Consider the following 25,408-nt stretch of genomic DNA (forward strand, 5'->3'; position numbering starts at 1 on the left):
CCAGGTTGACCGAAATCAGGTACCCCCGATATGGTGCACCGAGAGGGCACATCACCTCGGGGCTCCATCTAATCATGAGAAAACACCAGACAAACCAAACTGGGGGACATTGTGCAAGATAGCTGTTCCATGCTCTTCAAATGTGTCAAGGTCATGAAAGACCAGGAAAGTCCGCTAAACTACAGACTGGATGACGAATCCATGCCCTGTGGGATCCGGATGGGATCCCGGACCAGAAAAGGGATATTTAGAGGAAAAACTGGTGAAATCCAAATAAGGTCTGTACTTGAGCCCACAGTACCCTACCAGTGTCAGTGTTCTAATTTGGATCATCGTCCTGTGGTTGGACAAGAGGTTTACTCGAGAGGAAGCTGGTGAAGGGTGTGTGGGAATTCTATCCGCAGTTCTTCTGTATGGCTGACATTATCCCAACACTTAAAAGTTAGGAAAGTCAAGGGGACTTCCCTGGCGGGCCAGTGGTTACGACTCTGCGCTTCCACTGCAGGGGGCCCGGGTTCGATTCCCGCTTGGGGAACTAAGGTCCTGCATGCCACGTGGTGCAGCCAAAAAAAAAAAAAAAAATCGACCCGGGGTGGTGTCGAGACACCCTCTGTCCAGAGTGGCAGGCTCCTGCCCCCTGCCACCCATACCCCACACCCAGCCCTGGGGGGAGCAAGCTTGCTGCCTCTAAACTGGACTGTCCAGGGGGCCACCAAGCTGGGGGTGAGGGCTCCCAGGGGCCTGCAGATGGAGAAAGGGCAACTTCCCTGCTAGGCTGGGAGAGTGAAGAAAACCATCAGGTGTAGCCTGTAACCTAAAGGCTTCTCACGGTCTCATTTAGACCCCACGGTGCACGAGACCAGTTTTATTTTCTCCATTTTACAGATGAAGAAACTGAGGCTCAGGGAAGCAGAGAAATGGGCCTGGCCCACAGCCAGAGGGTGGTGGGCTGGGCTGGACCCCAAGGACGTCCAGTGCCTGAGCTCTTCCCAGGGTGATGCTGTCAGAGACGCCCCCCCAAGGGGTACAGCTCTGAAGGGCTCAAGGCTGCCCTCCAGGTCTTTGACTTTGCACACACCTCCCTGAGTCCCCACCCCTGGGCTTCCTGCCCCCCAGGCTTTGAGCCCCTGTGAGAAGGACTCTCTGTGGCAGGCTGTCGTCACCACTTCACCCCTGGCGGACGGCCGCCGTCATCCTCCTTCAGGTGTCCTCCTTTCATCCCGCACCTCCTGGATGCCAAGCTCTGGACAGATAAGGACTCAGGAAGCTCCTTCCATGAGATTCAAGCCCTCCTTCTCCATCTGGCCTCAGGTCGCATGCACCCTCAGCCCCACGGCTGTAAGGGCCAGAGACACCAGGCCCCTGGCCCTCCCCTTGACAGTCCCTGCCTGCCCACACTTCCTTCCTCCCTGCCCCCGCCCCCAGCAACCTCTCCTTCACGGCAGCTAACACAGGGTTACGTCGACTGCTGGCCTGGGAGCCATGAGCGGGTGGGGGGGTCTCTCTCTTCTCCGACCACGAGCCCCCAGCGTGGAGTTCCCACCGAAGGTTAAACTGGTCCCGGAAACGCTTTACCTCGGGGAGGGTGACCCACTAAGCGCCATCGCCTGGTGGGTGACTGGCCTAACACGGTGCCTTGGGTAAAACGGAAAAAAAAAAACCAGTAAGTCACAGCGGTGTTTGGTAAGCCTCAGAGGAAAGGATCTTCGCAGAAGCTCTCTGAATTTCAGAATACTGGGCTGATGAGTTCTGGAAAGATAGAGACCATTGATATTTGAGGCGGCAGAAACCCAAGAATTGGCTGCTGTTTCAATCTATCCCAGATCTGTCCCCACCTCCAGACCTACTGTGCACCCCCCTCTCCATCCTGGCTGTGCCCCAGGAGCTGACCTCTACGGCCTCCAATAGGCTCCCTTGCCTTGGCTTCTGCTTATGTCCAGCCAATGGGAGGGGCTGGCAAGAGCGGCGGGGGGTGGGGGGGGTAGTAGAGACCCTCATAGGTTTCCTTTGCCCTGTCCACACCTGCGCGCACAGCCCCTCCTTAAACTCTTATTCCCCCTCGCACGGTCCCACTGCCTCCTCCAGGACTCTGCTGATACAGTGCCTGAGAGAGAGCACAAAGCTTCTGGGTACATTCAGCTGTTAACCGCGAGAGCCTTGTTCAGTCTCCATGGGGGGAGGGGAGGAGGACCCTCAACTGCACAGCCTGCAAAATGACCATAAAGCTTGCAAAACGTTGACCATTTGATCCATGACGTCTTGCTGCAGGAGACAGGATTAGCTCACTGAAGTCTTAAGTGTTCCCACCGAACGCATCGAATTTGCGTTAGCTGATCCATCACTATTTTGTACACTCCATTTTGTATTTTCGATTGTTCCTTGTGGGCCCACTTATACCTCCAACAGATTCAAATCCAGCCCCCCAGACCTCTCTGGCAACCTTGCCTGGCCTCCACTGCTGCCCCCCACCTCTGGTTCTCTGCCTGTTCTTGCTGAGCTCCCTCTCCTCGGACATGGCAGCCACACCAGGCCCTCTGAGGCTCTCATCAGCCATTCACACCTGAGTAAGAATTAGCTGGCAGTCCACCAGGCACAGGATCAAGACACACTCCTGGCACCAGGGTGCCAGTGAGCTGAGAGAGGATGGGGGAGCCCAGGGAACCCACAGAGAGAAGCAGAAACTGCAGGGGTCCTGGACCTCGGTCACAAGCTTTATTGTCTCGAGCACGGACTCGCCACACTTCAACAATTCCACTTTGGGGAAGGGAAGGGTGCGGGAGGGCTTGGGGAGGGGGCATGGCTGAGTGCACCCCGGGCAGGCGCAGATGCTCACAGGGAAAGCGCGTGCCACCTGCCAGCCCGCCCTGGGGGCTCAGCCCCTCCCGGTGTGGGCTTTTGGCTGTTAGTAGACTAATCTCCAGTGGGCAGGGCGGCTGCCTGATTTTGCTGGAAAGAGTAGAATTTGACTCTGGGTTAAGCCACTACAGCGTTGCTTCTAGACCGCTGTTAATAAAACCGCATGCAAGAGCTACCGAAAGCCAACGGGGAGAGGGGCGGGGGCCGATGGGACTAACTGGCCACCCCCAGGATGGGCTGCTTTGGGGCAGGGACGTGAACACCACCCACCTGTACCCAGGAGCACTCAGAGGCTACCTGGGCTGCTGCCAGGGCACCAACTGCATACCTGTCCTGGGGCAATTCAGGAACGCTGTGATGGGCCATCAGACGCCCCCTCTAGCCCCTAGTGGGAGAGGCCCCTGTGAGCACTCACCCTGAGCTGGGGGAGGAGGGGCAGGCCCTCCACGGAGACGCCGCAGGGTACAAGGCAGTCACCCGTGGGCCCTCCAGCTCTAAAAGTGGGGGCTTTGGGCAGACGCTGTCTTTTCCCACCACGCATGAGGCTGGAGTAACTTGGCAGGGCTTGAGAGGAAGCGGGGGAGGCGGGGAGATTTTTCTTGTCCCAATCATCCTCGGGCTCCTTTCTTGGCTACAGAAGACAGGGCTTAAAAAGCCCAAGGCAGATGCCTTGTACCACTGAAAGGGGGCTGTTGGGATGTGTGCTCCTGTGCGTGTGTGGCCACGCCCCCTTGAAGGCTCACCCACGTGTACCCGGCTGTGTATGTGCACGGTGAGGTCGCAGGAGCATTTGCAACTTGTGCGTTCACGGCCCTGCCAGGCCTGGGGCTTGGTCCTAGAACCCGAGGGTGAGCGTCCACAGGTCTGAGTGTGGCTGACTGCCAAAGTCCCACCTACACGGCACGTGTGCACGCGTGACCCCTCTGAGTGTGTGTGTGCCAAGGGTCAGTGGGTGTATATGTCGGGGTCTGCATGGGTGAATCTGCAGGTGGCAGGCCCGGTTTCGGAACATCAAGTCAACCAGGGGACAGCATATTACTGACCAGTCAAAACATACCCAGAGCCCTAGTCCTGGGCCCCCCTGGGGCCGCCCTGCCCCACCTCCAAGCCAGGTCACTGGGGGTAGGGGGTGCAGGAAGGAGAGGGGCTTCCAGACTTTCCTAATACTGTGGCTCCTGGCCTTGGTGACTACCCTCCGGCCAGCAGCTCGGAGCTGTGTGTGCGTTGGGGTCAGGGTGGGAACGAAGGGCCTCACCTCCCAGCACTTTGAACCTGGGGCCTCACTGGGCAGACGGGCTGAAGGGAACTTGTACCACTGCATGAAAGAGGCTCAGTATGTGGGGACAAGAAGCCCTGGGGACTGCCTTGGCCTGGAAGCAGAAAAGGGGGCCCCCACCTGGCTCCTAAGGGCTGGACTTCCCTCCGTGGCGCCCGAAGGGGAAGCTGGAGTCCTCCTCTGACCCCTTCCCGGGACAATGGCTCTGGGCTCCGAGGGGGACCCAGGAGAAGAAGGGGAAGAAAGGGAGGGCAGGGACGTGCCCAGAGGGCCAAGATGGTCCTCAGGGCAGCTCCTTCTGGGGAGGGGGCCTGGCCGGATCACCTCGGCCTCCCCAAACCAACTCCAGAAACTGCCGGGGTGTCCATGGTGTCCGGGGTGTCCATGGTGTCCGGGGCGTCCAGGCTGAAGGTCCCGGGGGCCAGGCCGGGGCTGTACCGCCTTCTGTGGAAGGTCGTGCTTGAGGAAGCCGCCTGGTCCGGCAGGGGGGTCGGGGTGGGGGATTGTCCGCGGCGGTGGGTACGTTATTGTTACACTGTTCTCTTCTCCAAAGCGACAGTCCTGGCCCCTGCCTGGAGGTGGCGCTGCTGGGGCAGGCTGGAGGGGCTCTGGTGTGGACTGGGCAGTTCCACAGTGTCCCTCAGGGTCAGTGCTTGTCCTGGAGAGAGAAAGGGCTTGGTCAGCAAGTGTCTCAGTGGGCATAGGGACAAGTGGCAGAGGGGGTGGGGTGGGGCTGGGGGAGGAGACCCACCTGGGCCATGTAAAGGGTACAGCATGTGCAAAGGCCCTGAGGAAGGAGCAGTCTCTTTGCTGTGTGTTTGGGGCATGGTGAGACAGGAGGCAGGGTGGGAGCAGTTTATGAGAATTGAGGGGAAGAGGCGAGAGCAGGTGGGTTTTACAGACAGCTCTGAGGGCCTGCACGGAGGCTGGATCCGAGGAAAGGAAAACTGGTGCTGAGACCCCAAGCCTCAGTTTTTGAGTCTGTAAACCAGGATGACCCCCATGTGCCTTGCAGGACAAAGCCGCACAAGGTCTGGACATCAACTCCCAGGGTGCCTGGGACAGGCAGCTCCTCTGCAGACACAACCCCACCACGTCCCACTACAGCTCCGTGCCTCCACCCTGCTCTCAGGTCCTGTGCAGGGTCCCCTCCTCCCCGCACCCATCTCTCTCTCTGCTTCTCACCCACAGGGCCAGGCCCTCGGCAGATGCTGTGGCCAGGGTTCTCCTGTCTCTACATGAGCGCCTGCGGCCGTGGCCCCACTGGCCAAGTTGGAAGGACAAGCCTTCCTTCCTGTGCTCCAGCCTCACTGGCCCAAAGGTAACACAGCGAGCCAGGGACAGAGCCTAATCGGGCTAGCACCTGGACCCCAGGTGGGCTCTCTAACACTGTGGGTGAATGCCAGTGGCTAACTGTGGGGTGGAGACCACCAGGCACCCGCTTAAAACACAACACAGCAAAGACATTCCCAGCAAGGGAGTCAGGCCCATGAAGTTTCAGGAAACAAATTTTCCACCCACAATTTTATAAAACATAGACTTTACAAAGGCTGCTTAAGGAAGAGAGAAAATATTCAGTGAAAGAAACCAAGAGGTGAAATTGAATACAGAGCACACTACCTACTCCATTAAAATAATTTACGGAATTCGCTGGTGGTCCAGGTGTTAGGACTCCGTGCTTCCACTGCAGGGGGCCCAGGTTTGATCCCTGGTGGAGGAACTAAGATCCCACAAGCTGCGCAGCGTGTCCAAAAAAATAATAATAATACGATACAGTACAATAATTTATGTGTTACTTTGCAACCATCACAGTAAAGACCAGCTCAGGCAAGATTCATGAATGGATGATGAATCCAGGGGACATTTGGGTGAGGAGCAGAGGATTCACAAGGTCTTCCGGGGTCTCCGCTGAATGCTCGTTAGGAAAGAACCAGCAACTATACAGCGGAGGAGTCAAACAACACCTTGACCAGGTGATCAAGATTCACATCAGGAATGAAGGGCAGATGGACATCACACACCGCAGTCGTGATGCCCGGAGAAGAACATGGCACTGACTGTGTATTCCAGCCTCAATCGTAGAACCTGGCTCTAATCAGCAGGAGCCATCAGACAAACCCCAAAGGAGGACTCTTCTATTAAAAAAGGAAGGAGGACTGTATTTCAAAAATGTCAATGTCGGGACTTCCCTAGTGGCGCAGTGGTTAAGATTCCACCTGCCAATGCAGGGGACATGGGTTTGAGCCCTGGTCTGGGAAGATCCCACGTGCCGCGGAGTGACTAGGCCCGTGAGCCACAATTGCTGAGCCTGCACGTCTGGAGCCTGTGCTCCCAACAAGAGAGGCCGCGATAGTGAGAGGCCCGTGCACCGCGATGAAGAGTGGCCCCCACTTGCCGCAACTAGAGAAAGCCCTCGCACAGAAACGAAGACCCAACACAGCCATAAATAAATAAAATTTAAAAAAAAAAATCTATAAAAAAAAAAAAGTTAATGTGTACACACATCTGCGGACATATACATACACACATAACAATTCTCGTTATTTGCAGGAGTTCTGTTCTACAGAATCACACAGATGCTGAATCAGCAAATACTGAACCATCGCTCCCAGTGGAAATACAAAGTTCCTGCGAACCTCTGGTCTGACATTTTCGTTGATGGATCAATACGTAACCATGTTTCATGTGTGCTTCTGTTTAAAGACACCTCACTGAATATATATTGTTGACTCATTAATAACGAACTCAAGGCCAGCAGCACCATAACTCATGGCTGAATGAAGCTTCTCTAAAGTACTTTCTGGAAGGCACATTGCAGCCTTCTTGCACTTAGGAACACTAGACAGCTCTTCAGCAAGACTATTGGGGACCATTTTAAATGGCGGAAATCACCAAGAAAAAAGCATGAAAATGTGAAAACCATGTCACTAAATAGACCGTGAAAAGGACACTTGTTTGCAGAATGAGCTAAACAAGAAGGCAGCATGGTGTTCTGTATGAGCTCAGCTGGGAACATGCATGTCCGGTGATTAAATTTTTTCTCCACTCTGCACGGGTGTCCAGGAATGACCAGGAAAGTGCCATGAGTATTGACTTTGGGGTTACAAATAAACGTTACCAAGTAGGTAAGTCTGCAAATACGGAATAGTGAGGATTGACTGTACATGCATACACGTACACACACGCACACGCTTAGCAAAGTTCAGGAAGGACATCACTTAAAAATGTTAACCTTGGTCATCTCTGGGTAGAAGGGCTACTGGTAAGTATTTTGTTTTTTGGCTTCACTGCGTGTCTTGTGGGATCTCAGTTCCCCAAGCAGGGATTGAACCCAGGCCCATGGCAGTGAAAGCACGGAGTCTTAACCACTGGACTGCCAGGGAATTCCCAGTATTTTCTTCTTTATATATTTTTAATTTTTTTCCCCAAAAGTTGCCCAGTAGGCATGTATTACTTTATAATAAAAGGTTTTCTTTTTTTTTTGAAAGAGAAACAAGGTTAAAAGAGCAGGATGGTCATTGAATCAAGTTTGACTACATTGGCCCCACTCTGTGAGCAACCCTATTGTAAAGCCTCTTGCACAATGTATCTTTGTATTTTTGGTGGCTTTTCAAAGTTTCTTCTCCAGAGAAGTCGGCCTGTACAGGAGGGCCGTGGGAGTGGCAGAGCATCTCCCCGGGGCCAGGGTGCCCCTTACCTCTTGTATTTGGGCCTTGTCTTGCTGGTGGATGCCATTTGCAGAACCGGAATTGCCGGTGGCCTGTAAGAGTCGAGGGCAAGATGCTGAGCAAGGTTCACCAGGCAGCATTTCCTGGTTTGTCCACTAGATGGCGAGGTCTTCCCAACAGGACCATCTCAGGATCCAAACTCTGAGCAGAGCCCATCAGAATAGGGGTCCCAGGACCCACCCTAGGAAACACCGGCTCTCAGGGCATCTCCCCCCTTAGTCTGAGCTCCTCAGGATAAAGCCATGTACCCCTTGGGCTGGGACTCCCAGGGCGCAGGGTGGAGTCTCTCCCCTCAGGACCTGGCTGAGACCCAGCTCACCTGGGACTTATCGGGGCAGCTCCTCATAGCCTCCATGAGCCTCTCCACCTGCTGAGCCTGGTCCAGCGCGTCCCGCAGGGCATCCTCTGTGCTCATCAGCTGGTGCTGCAGCCGCAGGAGCTCCGGTGACGAGGACGAGGACGGCTCAATGAGGGAGTAGCGCCTCTGATCCGACAGGGACTTCTCTTTGTCCTGGAAGCAGCAGGAGAGAGGAAGAGCGTGTGCACGCGTGTACGTGCTGCAGGAGGGTGGTCTCTCCTTTAGGCCAGAAACTCATGTGTCCCACCTCATCTCTGGGTCAGGCCTGAGAATCACCAGGATGCCCCTCAAGCCTCCCTCCCTCACCTAAGGGTCCTCTCTGAAGCATCTTCCTCGGCCCCCGCCCTCAATTCCCAGGCTCTGTCAGATGCTCCATATTCTTCAGGCCCCGAAACCCAGGACCCCTCCTCCCCCTCTTTCCTTCTTGCACCCCCCCGACTCCCTCCACACTGTTTATGCGGGTCCCTCCTCTTCACCTCTAGACCTACAGCCTCATCCCCGAACCTCTCCTCAGAACCCTGCCCTGCCCCAACAGGACAGGCCTTCCCTTCCCTTCCAAGTGCTCCGCAGCTGACCCCGCCCACCGTGGTACCTGGAGATGCACCTGCCTTGTGGGCAGACCAGCCTCCTCACTCCCACACGAAGCTTCCCTGCACTGCCCTCCCCGGGCCGGTGCTTCCAGGGCCCTTCTGCTCTGCTCTGACCCTCTCCCCAAACCTCCCTCCCCACCCAGACCTTCCTCGCTCCAGGAGGTTTTCTAACAACCAAGCCCGTCCCTAGTTCTCCCAGGCGGGCAGCTCCGTGGCACTGAGGACAGTGCAGGGGGACATGGGAGAGGCTCTGCTAGGGGAAGAGGCAGCTAGTCACGTGTAAACTTGACCAGCCTGTGGCCCATGGAGACAGTCAGCGCAGCTCTGCCCCCTCCACGCGGCTCTGGCAAAGCCTTGGAATCAGAGCTCCCAAATCCACACCAGCCTCGGGGCCTTGGCTTCTGAGTTACGCCCAGGCTCACAGCACCACGAGGACCACAGAGGGCTCTGTAACCAACCCCCTGCTGGCCAGACCTGCCAGGACTGAAAGGCCGCAGGGCGGCTGGGCCCGGTGGTCCCCACACACACAGTTGGGTGCAGCCAGAGTGATACCCTTCTCCCTTAACCCTGTAGGCCCAGGGCTGCTTCCATGGCTGCAGGCCCCTCTTCTCCTTCCATCTCCTCCAGCGTGGTTGAGCCTGTGTGGCTGGGTGGGAGGGCAGCGGGGGGCTTTGGAGCAGCTTCCCCTGACAGCAGTCCTGTCCTCCCAGACCCTATCTTGTCAACGCTCTGGAGTTGACCAGGCCCAGGAACCGGCCACAGGCTCGTCCTGAATGCTGACCACAGGGGGATGGAGTGGGATGGTTCCGTCCTGTGCTACCAGCATCACTCACCTACCCCACCCCCACCTCTGGAGACTGCTCAGTCAGGCCCCTGTTCCCCTCTCCTTCCTGAGATGGATGCATGAATCGCCACTGTCGGACCCTGAACAAGGAGCTGGTTTCTGGTTGATTACTCCTCTGGATGGTGAGCTCACCACCTGCTGGTAGCCCATCCCACCTCTGGATTGGTGAGATTCTTAGGAAGTCTTCCTCTGCACTGCATCACCCAGACGGACACATAGCCGGCCACAATATCTACAAAAGGGGCCGCCCACGGCCCCTCCACCAGGTACCTTGCTGACCCTGCCTGTGGTTCTAGGGGATTTTGAACGCTCCCTGTGACTTGGCTATCCCGGGGGTGGCTCCAGGAGGTCATCAGTCTCCATGGCTGACAGCAGAGAGCCCCAGCCCCTCCCTGGTGTCCGCCATCCCCAGGCTGCCCCCTTCCCCACGTACCAGCCCGGTCAGCTGTTCCCGCAGGCCCCGGATGTCATCCTTGAGTTTCTGCTCCTTGATTCGCCACTCGGCCTTGTGGACCTCACGGCTCAGGTCCCTCTCAGGCCCCGGGGAGTGGCGATTGGCTTCCAGAAGCAACACGCGCAGTTCGTTCAGGCTCCTGGAGGGGGTGGGGGGCACACAGAACACCTGCACTCAGATGGGCCCCTCCCCTCCCGCGCTCCGCAATTTGCCAAGTGCCTGGAGACTGGCCACCCTGAGGGGGGACGCTGGCTACTAAGACAGCATCTGTGCCAGGAGGGGCCAGAGAGGAAATACAAGACCTGAAACCATCTAACCACAACCCGAGAGGGGCCAGGATTCGGGGATGGTACAGTCAAGAGGACTTAGCCTTTCTTAGAATGATTTTGAAGTTTTTTTTAAAAAAGAGAATATTTGGAAGTTTGGGATTAGCAGATGCAAACTATTAAATAGAGAATATATAAACAACAAGGTCCTACTGTAGAGCACAGGGAACTATATTCAATATCCTGTGATAAACCATAATGGAAAAGAATATGAAAAAGAATGTATATGCATGTATAACTGAATCACTTGGCTATACAGCAGAAATTAACACAACATTGTAAATCAACTATACTTCAATAAAATAAATTTAAAAAAGAGAATATAGTATTTGTTTAATTAAAAACTAAATAATAGAGAAGTAGAAATATGTTGTACATATGAAACTTACATAATGTTATAAATCAATGTTATCTCAAATTTAAAAATAATAATAAAGTTAAATTAAAAAAACAAAACATTTATCCAAGAGAGCTCATGTGGCAAGACATTTTAAATGCCTGATGTCAAATAAGTTTTATTTCCTATGTCAACTCTTAATCAACTGGCAGTAGCTGCCTGGAGTACTGTGGTGAGAATGATTCTGGGCTTTGCAGGAAAAGAGTGCAGTGATCAAGTAGCAATGTCTTCCATGGGCACGGCACGGGAGAAAAGGACACACACCTTCTAAGCTCTTTCCTTTGCTTGCATCTACTATAGAGGAGGGGAAAACTCCCTCTCTAGGTGGCCATGGGTAGTTGAGAACAAAGTGGAAGTCGGCTGGCACTGACCCTTTCCCTTTCCTCCTTCTTCCTGCTAGGAATGATGGCTCCTGATGGCTGGAGCTTCAGCAGCCACCTTGCAACCACGAGGGAGAGTCTAACAGAACCCAAGAGAACAAAGGTGTTGGCACTGATATCTTGAGCCACTGAACCAAATGCCAGCTACAGCTACCTCCAGATTTCTTGTTATGTGAGGAAAATAAATCTCTACTTGTTAATCTGCTGATCTCCCACTCCCATCCTAAGTACCACAGAAGCATGGAGGAGCTCACGGTGGCCTACATCAATCAAGAAGAGCTTCAAGGAAGAGGTGGTGGGAATCCTCAATAATTTTTAAGAGTTTCAAGGAGTCCCTGGGCCCAAGATGCTTGGGAACCACTAACCTTTCCTATAAGCTCTGCTTGGAGAACTGTGCTAAGAAGGATTCTGAGGCTTCATCGGAGCTTAGCAGTGCACAGTATGGTGATCATCAGTGATGCCAGCCATCTGTCCACCGCGTCTATCCCTGCCCCGCCTCTGGAGAAGACTGGCTAATATTAACTGGGTGGAGTGAGGGTCAGGCGGGTCTGACCACACAGCCCACGGCTGACTCACCGCTCCTTCCTGAGCAGCTCCTGGCTGATGAGGACCAGCTGGCCCGAGGCGTCATGGGTCTTCCGGGACATGGCCTCCAGCTCCACCTCCAAGCGCCGCTTCTCCTTCTGGAGGGTGTCCACCTTCTTCTCTCCCGACCTGCACTTGTTCTCCAGTGCTGAGGGCCAGCCGGCAGGGCAAGGAGGGAGAGCATTGGGATCACCGTGGGAATCTATCCCACCTGGGGGCCAAGGCCCGGGCAGGGAGCAGGTTTCCCAGGGGTCACAGGGACACACTCCACTGGGTGGGCCTCTCTCGTCCTGTAGGGCCAGGCAGCGAGGGGCCGAGAAGAGCTACTGCGAAAAGCAGACCAAAGCTCCCACACAGTAGCCGGGCCCTCTGGTGTCAGGAAAGCAGTCCACCCTTCCCGAGACAGGGCCCGGGCATTTACACTGTTGCCTGGACAAGGAAAAGCTAACACTTCACCTTGGCCCCGGAGGAATCTGAGGTCAACTGACCTTTGTCGGGACCAATTATGCCACGTGAACGTGATGGGAACTGGATAGGAGTGGGGGTGGGAACCATTTCCCAGGATGGGGGCCGTCTCATGGACACCACCAATGGCATTCTGGCGGACAAGAAGCAGGGCCAGTTTGTCACCAAGTCACAAATTCCAGACCCCCCCGTCTCTCCCCAGTCTCCCCTCTGGCCTCATTCTCCCTGTGCCTTGCTTTTTGCTGTGGCCAAAGTCCTTCCCCCTGATTCTGAAATCCTGATATTTCTTCTAGGGGCTGGTGCACAAATACTGTATCAAAAGGTAGAGAGACTGAAACCCAAGGGTCTTCAAGCCCAGAAAGTGAGAACTCGTGATGCAATGTCAGAACACAGAGAACACAGACCTGGCTCTGAGGAGAGAAGCTGGCTGGGGTCCCCAATTATATTATGGACCGAGTGTGGGCTACTGCTCCCCATTCACTGCTGTCCAGGTGGAAGCCCAGTGCATGTGAACGGGGCCAGGCCGCCTTCTCCTCAAGGCAGAGTGGGGGAGGGCACCCTGACGCAGTACCACCCACCCCCTGCTGGCCTGGCACACGGCCCAAGGAAAGCTCCCCGCATCTGCCTTGAAGGAGGGAGACTTACCACTTACTTGGGCCCTGAGCATCTCGGTCTGGGATGTTAAGGCTGTCACCTCTTTGTCCCTCTTGTTCAGCTTGTCCTGCAGGCCTGGGGTGAAGGGAGAGATGAGGGGCCATCAATACTCCAGGGCCAACACTGCGGTCCAGTGGGTGAGGGGGTGGCCCTTCCATCAAAACCCTAAAATGGGGTCACACTTGGCCTCAAGAGTCCAAGTTCTTCCTCATTCCAGTGGTCCCTCTGGGTAACCCACCCTGAAGAAGAGGCACCGATACTGTGTGGTCTTGGGCAACTTAACTCTCAGAGTCTCAGTTTCCTCAAGTGAAGAATGGGGGTAGTAATGGTGCCCATGTCACTTGGCCATGTGCATTCAATACTGGACAGCCTCAGAACAGTCATGAAAAAGATTCATGGAAAGTGCTAGAAGGGTATTAACTTTCTGTAAGTTAATTTATAAATTTGACATGATACCAATAAAAATACCAGCCAGATTGTAATTTTTGTGGAACTAGATAAACTGATTTTAAAATCGCTTGGAAAAAATAAGCAAGACTAGCCAAGAGAGTCTGGCAAAAAACTTCTTCAAAGAGTTAAACACACAATTACTATATGACTTAACAATTCCGCTCCTAAGTATACACCCCAAAGAGCTGAAAACAGGTACTCAACAAGTACCTGCACATGCAGCACTATTCACAATAGCCAAAAGGTGGAAGCAACCCAAATGTCCATCGACAGGTGAATGGATAAGCAAAATGTGGTAATGCAAACGATGCAATATTACTCAGCCATAAACAGGAATGAAACACTGACATGTGCTATAGCACAGATGAATCTTGAATATATTATGCTAAGTGAAATAAACCAGACATAAAAGGCCACATATTGTATGGTTCTTTCTATATGAAACATCAAGAATGGGCAAATCCACAGAGACAGAAAGCAGATTAGTAGTTGTCAGCAGCTGCAGTGAGGGGAAAATAGACAGTGACTGATAATGCATATGGGGCTTCCTTTTGGAGTGATGAAAATGTTTTGGAACTAGATAGAGGAGTGGTTGCACAACATTGTGAATGTATTAATGCCCCTGAATTGTCTGCTTTAAAATGGTTAATTTTATTTTAAGTTAATTTTGTCTCGATTAAAAACAAAAAAATGGCTGAGAGAATTTTGGAAAAGCAGAGCAGGAAGACTAGCCCTGCCAGTAACTGAAATATAAACAAAGCTTCAAAACACTGTAGAAATGGCACACGAAGAGACAGACAAGTCATTGGAAAGGAATCGAAAGTCTAGAAATAGAGCCAATTACCTGATGGAATTTAAAGATGGTAAATTTGGTTAATTCAAATCAGTGGAGGCAGGAGATGAGGCTTTCAAAAATGGTACTGGCAGGGCCTCCCTGGTGGCGCAGTGGTTGAGAATCTGCCTGCCAATGCAGGGGACATGGGTTCGAGCCCTGGTCCGGGAAGATCCCATGTGCTGCGGAGCGGCTGGGCCCGTGAGCCACAATTACTGAGCCTGCGCGTCTGGAGCCTGTGCTCCGCAACAAGAGAGGCCGCGATCGTGAGAGGCCCGCGCACCGCGATGAAGAGTGGCCCCCACTCGCCGCAACTAGAGAAAGCCCTCGCACAGAAACGAAGACCCAACACAGCCAAAAAAAAAAAAAAAAATGGTACTGGCGTAAGTGGGTACTCTTGGGAAAAAAATAAAAATGGATCCTTACCTCACACCTTATAGAAGGGAGAATTCTAGATGGATCAGAGATTTAAACATAGAAAATGGAACTTAAAAGGTACTAGAGGAAACCACGGAATACATTAAAAAAATAATAAACCCAGGATCCCAGAAAGGAAAGACTGATTTTTAAAAATCTGCACGGCAACCACCACCCAAAAAAGAGTCAAAAGACAAACCACAAATGGGGCGAAAATGTTTGCAAAGTAATATATAAGTAGTTTCTAAAAATCAACAAAAAGATCAATAACCCAACAGGGAAAAAAATGGGCAAAGGATGCAAGGAGAAATGGCAATGGAGTGTCACTCACAGAAAGAGAAAGGCAAGTTGAAGCTACATCGGGTAACATCTTTTACAGCTGAGATTGGCAAAGATCACAGAGTTTGATGAAATATTTTGTTGGTGAAGCTTGTGGGGAAACATACTTTCAACCAGAGCCGATGGGAGTTAAAATGAGTTGAGTCTTGGGAATTCCCTGGCAGTCCAGTGGTAAGGACTCTGCGCTTTCACTGCTGAGGGCCCGGGTTGAGCCTAATGGAGGGCAAGGTAATTTCCTGCAGCAGGGTTTGTAACAGACAAAAACTGGAAACAACCTGTGATCCACCAGCTAAATACACGATGGTAGTTCCACATGATGGAACATTCTGCACCATATAAAAGAATGTAGTGACAGGGAGCAGTCTCCAAGATACATTATTAAATGGGAAAAAAGAAGTAAGGGGCCCGAAGGAGTTCCCTCGTGGTCTAGTGGTTAGGATTCCACACTTTCACTGCCGTGGCCTGGGTTCAATCCCTGGTCAGGGAACTGAGATCCCGCAAGCCGCAGGGCGTGGCCAAAAAAAAAAGTAAGGGGCCCGAACAGTGTGGGAGGTGTGGCACCACCTGTGTTACCTCTGTGCTTGTATGTGCATAAACCATCTCTGGAAAAGAGACATGAGTTGGCCAACATTGTGCCTTTGTGGAGGGAACTAGGGGATAGAGAATGCTTCACCATACGCCCTTTGAACAATCTGAAATTTATACCTCTTTTAAAAATAATAAAACCAAACATACAATCAGGTTCTCAATAAACTGAGCCTCCGCCCTCCTCACCTGGTGGGTGAGTGGCTGGTGCACGCAGTAGGCAGCTCTCACCAAACGGCAGATGATGCAAAACAAAGCGGGACCCAGCTCAGAGGCAGAACCGACCAGCCTTTCCCCATAGCCCCGCATCTCATCCAGCCCAGTGGCCACTCACCCTCCACAGTCTCCTTCATCCTCATCTTCTCCCCTGAAATGTCGTTGGACTCAATCATCTGAAAGGAGAGCCTGGTAAGGGGGACACTCGCCTCCCCCTCCCGGCCCTCAGCCCCAGCCAGCCCACGTCTCCCCAATTCAAGGAGACTTTCAGGGACTCGAGGAAGCAGGGGACACAGATGTCCTTGGGCTGGCTTCCCTGACAAGAGGACCCCCTCTGCTCCCAGGGCCCCGGAAGGCTGTTTATGTAGCTTCCACGTGATCACCTCCTACCCTTTCCTTCGTGCAAACGCCTATTATATTAAACAGATGTCTCCTTCCCTGGGATGCCTACAGAGATTGGTCCTGGGACTCTGTGTCCACCATCATCCAGAGGCAAGACTCCCGGCCTTGGTTTCCCATCCATAAAGCAAGAATTGACCGCCATGGGGCAGCGTGTGCAGGGCACGCACCGGGGTCGGCTCCCAGAGGGACTTCAAGAAATGCTACTTCTTTTCTCTCTAACACGTCTTTTAAAAAAATAAATCCAGAAGCCAAAGAAGAAAAGATCAACCAAGGAAAAAAAAAAATCTGCGTGGCAAAACATCAACAGGCTCCTTGCTGCCTTTTGGTAGAAGTTTTTGGCCCCCTGCCCAAGCTGGCTGTCCCCTGAGCCTGCAGTTTGCCAGATTCCAGCACTGCATATCAGGGCAGCACAGAGCTGAGCAGGCAGTCACCTCCATCCACTTGCCCCTCATACTCCTGCTCATACGTCCCAAGCCCTGCTTTAGTCTCAGTCTGTTGTGATTAACTAAGCTTCCTAGATCTTTACTTACACACACTGCAGGGAAAATGAGGCACACACTAAAATTTCTCCAAATTCCCATACTTACTACATGAGACCAAAAATTGAGTTGTCCCTGGACTTAAACCTTTGAATCTGGGAGGCATGTGGGTCCAGACCAAATCCCCACGTGTGTGGAAATCAAGAGATGGGCATTCCTGAGATCACCACCCACTCCTTGGCTTGAGGTCTGTGACTGAGGGGCAGCAAGCCACCCTGTGGAACCACAGCAGCCCCAAACCTCCCCTGCTAAGGAGTCCAGGTCCTGGGGTCCCAGGCCTGACCCTCCTTGCCTGAGCAGCCAATCAGGTCATGTGTACACAGCTAACCTGAGGATCTTCCTTTTCTCTCTGCCCAGCATCCTGGGAGAGCACTTGCTGGTCCCTCCCTGGGAGAAGGGGGCAGAAAGGCCGATGCAGTGGGACCTCAAGGTGTGACACGGGCAGAGCTCCTTTTACAAAAAAGGCACCCCCTGTACGTGGAACTCCTGAATACTTGTTGCTCAATCGTTAAATTCTGGTTTAAGTGTACAAAGGGAACCAGAAGCTCAGGAACCCCCATGGCTAATAAAAAGGCAACGATCTTGCTGCTAGCTGTCCTATCGTATAAGATTTGACTTTGTCATCCCGGGCACCCTCTGCTGGCCCTTAGGCAGTGGGGCTGGACACAAGCTCTGCCACTGATGGACAAGAAAACCTGGGAAAGGTACTCTGCCTCGGAATCTCAGTTTGCTCATCTATGAAACAAAGCCGATATGGACCTTGAAGGAGTCCAGGTGAGATAGGGCATCATAGAGCCTGCACCAGGTGTGGCGCCCAGAGCCACTCATAAGGCCCTTCCTGCCCCTGCTGCAGCACACGCCCAGGCTACCCGGGGTCTTGGCCTCCCCAGCATGCTCAGCTGGGACTTCTAGATTTGGAGCAAAGCTGATCCCAATGGCAGCAGCCTCTCCAGGGTCTCGCCCCTCTAGCCTTCCAGAGCCCGCTCCAGGGACCACCCCACTCTCGGGAAAGCGGCTGCTGAACTGTTGCTCAGTCTCATCAGGACTAGCAGGTAGGGGGCTGCCCTCGGGTCCCCTAGGTCGGTGCTCGCATTGGAGATGGGCAGGGTTTGCCCTCCACATCTCTGCCAGCCCAGTGCCAGAGCATCTGGTACTGGTGCCTTGGGGAGGCCCAGGAGCCTGCACAGGGGGACGTGTCTGGGGACTGGGAAGAAGGCTGTTCCCTGTGCCTAGATACACATCTCTCCAGGCCTGGCCTGTGGGGACCCAGCCAGGTCAGCTCAGACCGCCTCGGGGCCCCACGGTCACCCGGGCCTGCTGCCCTTCTAACGGAAGGGCCTCCTCCTCCGAGCCAGGTGCCCTCCGATCTCGCACGGCGTGCTCCTGGGGGCAACGAGGACGCTTCCCTGGACTGGAAATAAAAGGTCAGTAGACGCCTAGACCCTCCCCAGCCAGGCCCTCGAGCCTGGACCGCTGCCGTCCGCGGTCCCCGCACAGCCAGGCAGGAGGGGTGGCCGCCTACGTTGGTGTGCTGGGCCGAACACAGGGACTCGACAGCCTGGAGTCTGTTTTCAGTGGCCAGAAGCTTCTCCCGCAGCCGCTCGGCCTCCTGCTTGCTCTGGGCCTCCGAGCGCTGCAGCAGCTCGTAGTCTAGCATCTTCTGCTCGGCCAGGGAGATCTGCTCCTTGAGGAACGCAATGGCCTGCGCCTGGGCCCGGTACTCCACGTCCAGCTTCTCCAGCTCGCGCACCCGCAGCTCGGCGCCGCGGCCCTGGTCCCGGGCCTCCTGCAGCTCCAGCCGGTGCTGGCCGGCCTGCACCTCCAGCTGGGCCCGCCAGTGTTGCTGCAGCCCGGCCAGCTCCTCCTGGGCCTCTTGCAGCTTCTGCCGCAGGCCCTCTTTCTCCTTCACGTGCATGGCCGTCTCAAGGTCGTGCTTGGCCCGCAAGTTGCCCAGCTCCAGCTGGTGCTCCATCTTGATGCCCTCCATCACGGCCTTCAGCTCCCCGATCTCCTTCTGCTGGGCACCCGGGCTCGAGTTCAGGGTGGCCTTGAGGTCCTCCAGGGACTTCTGGTGGTCCAGGGCCAGCGAGTCCAGCTTGGACTTCCAGTTGTCCATGAGCCCCATGTTCTCGCTGGTGGCCTGCTGGACCTTGGCCTTGAGGTCCGCCACCTCCTGCGCGTACTTCTCGTTGGCCGCCCGCAGCTTCTCCACCTCCGCCTGGTAGGCCCTCAGCGCCTTCTCGTACTTGTCCCTCAACATGCCGCTCTCCCTCTGGTGCTCCTTGCTGGCGGACAGCAGCCGCTCCCGCAGCCGCAGGGTCTCGGCGGCCTCGGGGTGGTCGGCGGGCGGCGGGCCGCAGTGTAGCAGGCACTGCTGCAGCTCCTCGATCTCCCCGCGCCGCAGGCTCAGCTCCTCCTCCAGCTGCAGCACCCGCGACTTCTCGGCCACCGTGGTCAGCTACCGGGAGAGAGGGAGACCGGGGTCAGCGGGCCGGCTGCAGGGCACGGGGGAAGGTCATGAGAAGGGAAGGACGCCCCGCTCCACCTGAGCGCTGCCCTGCCCACCGCAGCTTCCAGGGAGGCTTCCCCTGGCTTATGTCCCAGTGACTCGGGGACTCCCTGGTCCCTGCTGCTCTAGGCGGTTTGGGAGAAATCAGTGGCTAAAGGAAACCATCTATTTGAGGTTATGGCTTTCTTCAAGTTCATGTTATTTTTAAAGGGCAGGCACAACAGAGGGAATTTCGCACTATCCTGCTCTAGAAAAGTTCCAGCCGGAATGAGTTGATTCACAGAGAGGCCTTTTGGAGGGGGTGGCCAAAGAAGGGTCCAGTTTAATGTTTAACGCAGAAAAAATAAATAAATAAAGAATGCTCTCAGACCCTCCTTCTGATGGAAAACTCTGAGATCAGAGGCTCCATCCACCAAAAACCTACTTCGACCGTGTCAGTGATCACAGATTTGGGTGCAATATATTTGAAAGTTTTAAATCTTTTACAAGCTTAAGAAATTTGTTTCTGAAGGTGACCTTTTTAGTTCAATAAACCTGCTTTTGTCTTTCTAATCAGGTTGAACCCTAGAGGAAGATGCCTTGGTGTGGAGGGCTCCAGCCTGTCAACCGTGACTGGGTCGGTTTCTTCAAGCCGACTCCGTGTACATGCATGTGTACTGCACACGCAGTCACCTGGCAACGGCCAGTGTGTGGACAGGGACCCGTGTGTGTCTCCAGACGCTCACGGACACACACATGCTCACTCGTGTACTGAGGCCGACCTGCAGAAACCAATGGTCACCCACCCTACACCCACAGTCCGTGTACGGTGGTTTTCCCCAGTCTCTGCTCTGTGGCTGCTTAACTCCATGGCCGGGGGAACTGCAGCTGGGCTGTCCGCTGGGCTGACCAGCTGTTTGGATGTGTACCTGCACGGGGGCCCAGCCCCCGGGGCACGCATGGTAGGCGTGGAAGGGCTAGCAGGGTCTGGAGACTGGACTCAGAACCATGCCCTGGGAATCAGGGGGGGACTTCACTCCCACGCAGAGCTTTCCCTGGTCTAGGAACCACTCACACCCTGGGGCTGACACAGAGTCTCATGCCCTGGGGACACCCCACTCCCTCAAAGGCCCACCACTGCCCCAGCCCCAGGTCCTTCAGGTTGGCCCCTCATGCCATTCTATTTAAGACCCTCCAGGCTAAAGAAACCTGGATCCACAGTCTCCCAACCTCTGCCTTCCCCAGCCTGGGGAAGAAGGGAGACATGGATAGGTTGGCCACAGAAGGGGCAGAACATTCCCAAGAGCCCCCGATTTCTGAACATGACAAAGCATGGTCATGGCAATGCAATGGCGGGGGGGCGGGGGGAGGCTCTCACAGAACATTCCCAGCCAGTGGGACCACGAGCTGGGGAGCAAAGTCCCAGAGAGCCAAGACCCCCTCCTCTCAACAAGCATCACATGGCCACGGAGCATAAAAGCACGTTCCTAAACCTCCCTAGAAGGGGCGCAAAAGGAAAAAAAAAAAGTGAGGAGAGCGCCAGAGAGAGAGAAAATAATAAAAACAGGGAAGCTGAAGGGGGCGTCAGCAGGCGAAGGCGCTGGTGGCAGGAGGTGGCGGCGGTTACCCTGTTGTCGGCTAATTCTCGGAGCAGCCGCTCGGCCTGCGCCTTCTCCAGTAGCAGGTTTTTCTCCAGCTCGCCAATGCGCGCGTGCTCCAGCTGCGTCTGGGTCTGGTCCACCCGGGGCGGGTGGCGAGGCGGGGACAGGAGAGAGGGGCACAGGGACAGGAAGCCGGAGAAAGAGAGAAAAAGAGAGAGAGAGAGGCAGGTCATCTTCTGTGCACAAGACAGGAGAGCAGGTCAAGGAAAGAGAGGAGGTCTGGGGAGGCGGGGTGGGGTGGGCCTGCTGCCCGCCCCTCACTGTGTCCCAGCTGGGTTCGTTTAAGGGCAGAGCACAGATTGCAGCAACCCTGCCCAAGCCGGCCCCTGGAAGGGGCGACAATGGGCACCCGGATCCCTTCTGTCACCCCCAGGTGGCCCTTCCCCTTGCAGCTCCGGGGGAGGAGGCAAAGCCTACTCCCCCCGCCCCATCGGGGAGCCTCGGGCTTTTTCTCATTTTAGGCACAGAATCCTGCACACAGGAAGCCCCCGTAAATGACCCCAGGATTCCTGGCCCCCAGGCCTGTCTTAAAGGTCAAAGAACCGACTGAATGGGAGGTTTTCAAATATACCCATACCATCAGGATGCTCCCGGCCAGGCCTCCTTAGTGGAGGCTGGACTATGCCTCCCACCGCCCTGCCCCAAACCCGGCCCCAGCACTGCCCACTCCCCAGGCCCCGCCGAGGGCGCCTGGTCTCCCGAAAGCACAAGAGCACTTTTGTCCCCGCTTCACAACACCCGCTTCACACACTAACAAAGCCTGACATTCTCAGGGCATCCAGACTGGCATTTGGATTTCCCGTAACAGATCTGCGAGGGCAGCAGGAGGCTGAAGGCCCAGGGCATCCGGAGGGGTCTGGACACCAGGTTCTCCATAGGGAGAAGCCAGGGTCCTCCGTCTGCAGCCTCCCGCCCATCCCGTCATCACCAAGGAGAGACGAGGTGAAAGCAAATCTGAGCGGCAGTTCAGGAGAGGCAGGGCTTAGCACCGTAGCATACTGTGTAAAAACCAAGAATACACCCGACACGGGCAAGGGCAATGGTGACCGTGTAGACTCACAGTATCATCCCAGAAATACTCGTGCAATTCATCAAGAGCTATAGAGACCTTTATGTCCTCTGGCCCATGATCTTATTCCTGTGAATTTTCCTAAAGGAACAAATGCCTCTTCTTTCTCTCCCCCCAAGAGGGCAGCATGCCCCAGTGCTAAAAAACAGCCCTGCTCAGTCTCTTCCAGAAAATTACAGTTACAGGCTGAAGCCTCAACCCCAGCCTTGCAGGGGCCATGTCACCCCGCTCCTCTCCTCTGATGATAGGCACAGCAATCCTGCCCGGGACCCACGCTAGACAGAGTCTGATCACAGATACCATACCTGTGGCCCCAAGGGCAAGAAAAGCCTCCAGCTTCACAATTTCACGGGCAACTTCATTTGGTAGCCCCTACAAAAGGACCCTTCACTGTCACCTTCAGAACTCCCAGCCTCCTGGTCCATGGGGGCACGGGAGAACCCAGAGGAGCTGCTTCAGGTAAATTCACCCATGGGAGCTTGGGGCGGGGGGAGAGCCCCTGAAGCCTAGATTTTAGGTGAGATGGACGACCTGGGCTTCAATCTGCTCCAGGGATGCTGCCCAAGGCGTGAGCGGTGGGAGCTGCCACGCTTACACGCTGACACTCAGCGCAGTGTAAGGGAGGATGCAATTTCTGTCTCACGTGCCAACTTTAGAACCCAAGCCCCGCCCCCCCTCCCACACACACACGGGGTATCTCGGTTATCTCCCTATCTCGCAGCGGCCACTCCAGGGGGAAAACCTCAGGCTCAGAATCATCCAGCAACTTAGGGCAGCAGGAGGCCTAAACCTCAGACTTCCAGGTTCTAGAACCAGGGTCTCCCCACTCCCAAACCAGCCTGACTCCACGGAGAGGAGACATAGACTTCCAGCAGCAACACGGAGCAGTGACAGAAGCTCCTGAAGCGGGGGACTCCCTGTGTCCCTGCCCCCCGTCCAAATCCCGGAAGCTCGGTGAAGCCTGGCCTGAGCCCTTGACGTACAGCTTTCCCCCTTCTCCTTGCATGCATGGTGTCTACCCCACTCCAAAGCACAAAGTTACTGCCTTGGGACGCCCCTCGGATAACAGAAGGCTGCTATTATTAATTGGGGAGGAGTTTCCCCAACTGCACCAGTGGCTCCTGAAGGTCAGAGGCACGTCGCCCCTCTTAATCTCCCTCCAGGCCTTGAGCTGCACAGCCAGTTCTCAACAAATAGCTGATTCTGAGTTCTGGCTCTTCCCCTTACAGTGGGTGTTCCCATGCCAAGGAAAAATAACACCGAGGCGCTATTTAATTCACAAAACACTAACACAAAACCCCTGGATGATAAAACAACAGCAAAACCCCAATATCTTCAAGTCTAAGGTAGCTACCTGACATCCCCAACAGGGGGGCAGCAGGGAGTGGCACACGTTTTCAGGAGGCAACATGATGCCACGCCCATTCAAGAACCACAAAATATGTCCCCAGCCTGTTTTCCAGAAGCATCTCACCATGCTGTGCCCTGCTCTGGCATCAGGGACAGGAAAGAGCACAAGACAGACAGGGCCCCCCCAAGGGGCTTACATCCTGGGGAGGGATGCAAACAATATATGACCAGTGAGGATCATTTCAGACTGTGACTTGGCCTAGGAACAGAGCAAGAAGGATGAGGCAAAAGCAAGGAGGCAGAGAAGGCCTCTCTGAGAAATACAATTTAAGGGGAGACCTGCAGGAAAAGCTGGAACCGGCTGACCAGGGCAGGGGTGGAGGAGAAACAAGTGTTTCAGGCAGAGGAACCAGCCCGTGCAGAAGCTCAGACAGAGTGTGGGGTGTTCTAGCTCAGACAGGAGCCCCACATACCTGGAGCAGGGCTGGGTCCCCAGGGTCGTCCCTGGGCTACAGAGCCCGGCTTTTATCTAGAGTAGCGTCACCAGATGCGTGAGCAGGGAAGGGGCAGGATCTGATTTATGTTTTCAAGAGATCTGGTCATAAGATGTCTGCAGTTTGCTTCAGAATAACCTGAGAGAGGGCTGTGGATGGTGGTGAAACAGGAGTGGTCAGGAGTTGATCATCGTTGAAGCTGGGCGATGGGTAAATGGAAGTGCATCATACCATCCTCTGTACTTATGTTAAAAATTTTTCCAACGTTAAAAAATTTTAAAGATTCTTTTTGAAGGCTATCTGGCTTCAGTGTGGAACAAGAGAGGAAACAGAGGGGCCAAACAGAGGGGTAACTTGTCTCAGGTCACCCACTGTGACCGGGTCCAGAAAGGTGGCGGCGGGGATGAAGACAATTTTGGAGGCAAGGTCAAGTGGGTTTCTGATGGAAGGATGAGGGAAAGAGAAGGTTCAAGATGAATTTTAGCTGCGGGGCCTGAGCAACCGTGTGGATTGTGGGGCTAATAACTGAGATGGGAAGGACAAGGGGGGCGTGGGGTGAAGGGGAGGCAGGAACAAATGGAGAGACCTGTTTGGGACACGTTACATGTGGGGGGTGCTGTCCTGGGCTGAAGAGCATCTCCCCAAATTTCATGTCCACCTGGAACCTCAGAATGTGATCTCGTTTTGAATAGGGTCTTTGCACATGTAAGTAGTTATGATGAAGTCATACTGGGTTAAGGTGGGTCTGATGACTAGTGTCCTTATAAGAAGGTCACGTGAAGAGACACAGGAACACACAGGGAGGAAGGCCATGTGACAATAGAGGCAGTGATGCGGTGACAAGCTGAGGAACACCAGTGGCTGCCAGCCATCCTACCAGAGCTGGGAGACAGGCATGGAACTGACCCTGTCCACACCTTGATTTCAGACTTCTGGCCTCCAGCACTGTGAGAGCATAAATGTGTGCTGTTTGAAGCCACTGAATTGTGGTAGTTTTTTCCTGAAGCCCCAGGAACTATTACAAGTAGCCGTCACTTGCTCTTCCTGGTGCGGATGTCCGGTGGGTATAGTGGCACGGAGCTCAGGGGAGGACCAAGGGAATCATGGGCTTATAAAGGGCATTTAATGCCACAGACTAGACGCTCTCAGGGAGAGTGTAGACTGAGACTGAGCCCCTGGACAGGCCAACATTCAAGGTCAGGAAGGAGGTGAGGTTGGAATGGGGCACCTTGGGTAGCTGGGGGAGTGAGGACAGGAGAAGGACAAGCAGAGAACTGGGGCGACATAGCTGGAGGGGGACCAGAAGCTCAAGGATGTATTCTGGGTTTTATTTTTGACTTTTAAGACGGGTGAGGATGAGAGGGACTTTTGCCTTCTGGTCGCCATGAATATAGTCACAATAAAAACAGCAGCAACGGGGCTCCACTGCCCTTGGACTGAATTAGCTGTCTGTCACTGTCTGTCCCACCCCCACGCCTCTCCCCGCCAGGGCTGATTGGATCTGGGCTGGACACCTGATCCAAAGCCAGCCAGCCCATTGGCTAGCCTGGGGCCAATCAGATTCTCCCAAGAGGACAGCTGGGAGACAGTGGGTGCTGGAGCCTGGGCGGATCCAGGAGGATGGGTGTTGGGGAGAAGGGAGCAGATGTACCA

General features: G+C 54.5%; 1 protein-coding gene across 1 annotated transcript in view; it reads right to left on the reverse strand.

The window, feature by feature from the left end:
• Positions 1-2,698: 2,698 nt before the first annotated feature.
• The window catches only part of CLIP2 (CAP-Gly domain containing linker protein 2), a 58,143-nt gene continuing 35,433 nt past the window's right edge, over positions 2,699-25,408 (reverse strand). Inside the window, 9 exon segments of the mRNA XM_036826687.1 lie at positions 2,699-4,790; positions 7,830-7,892; positions 8,180-8,371; positions 10,086-10,245; positions 11,786-11,942; positions 12,905-12,988; positions 15,871-15,928; positions 18,216-19,151; positions 20,809-20,913. Of these exon segments, the coding sequence (XP_036682582.1) occupies positions 4,779-4,790; positions 7,830-7,892; positions 8,180-8,371; positions 10,086-10,245; positions 11,786-11,942; positions 12,905-12,988; positions 15,871-15,928; positions 18,216-19,151; positions 20,809-20,913 (1,767 nt within the window). The 3' untranslated portion in view covers positions 2,699-4,778.

Source organism: Balaenoptera musculus, chromosome 15, assembly GCF_009873245.2.
Source record: "Balaenoptera musculus isolate JJ_BM4_2016_0621 chromosome 15, mBalMus1.pri.v3, whole genome shotgun sequence".
Taxonomy (NCBI): domain Eukaryota; kingdom Metazoa; phylum Chordata; class Mammalia; order Artiodactyla; family Balaenopteridae; genus Balaenoptera; species Balaenoptera musculus.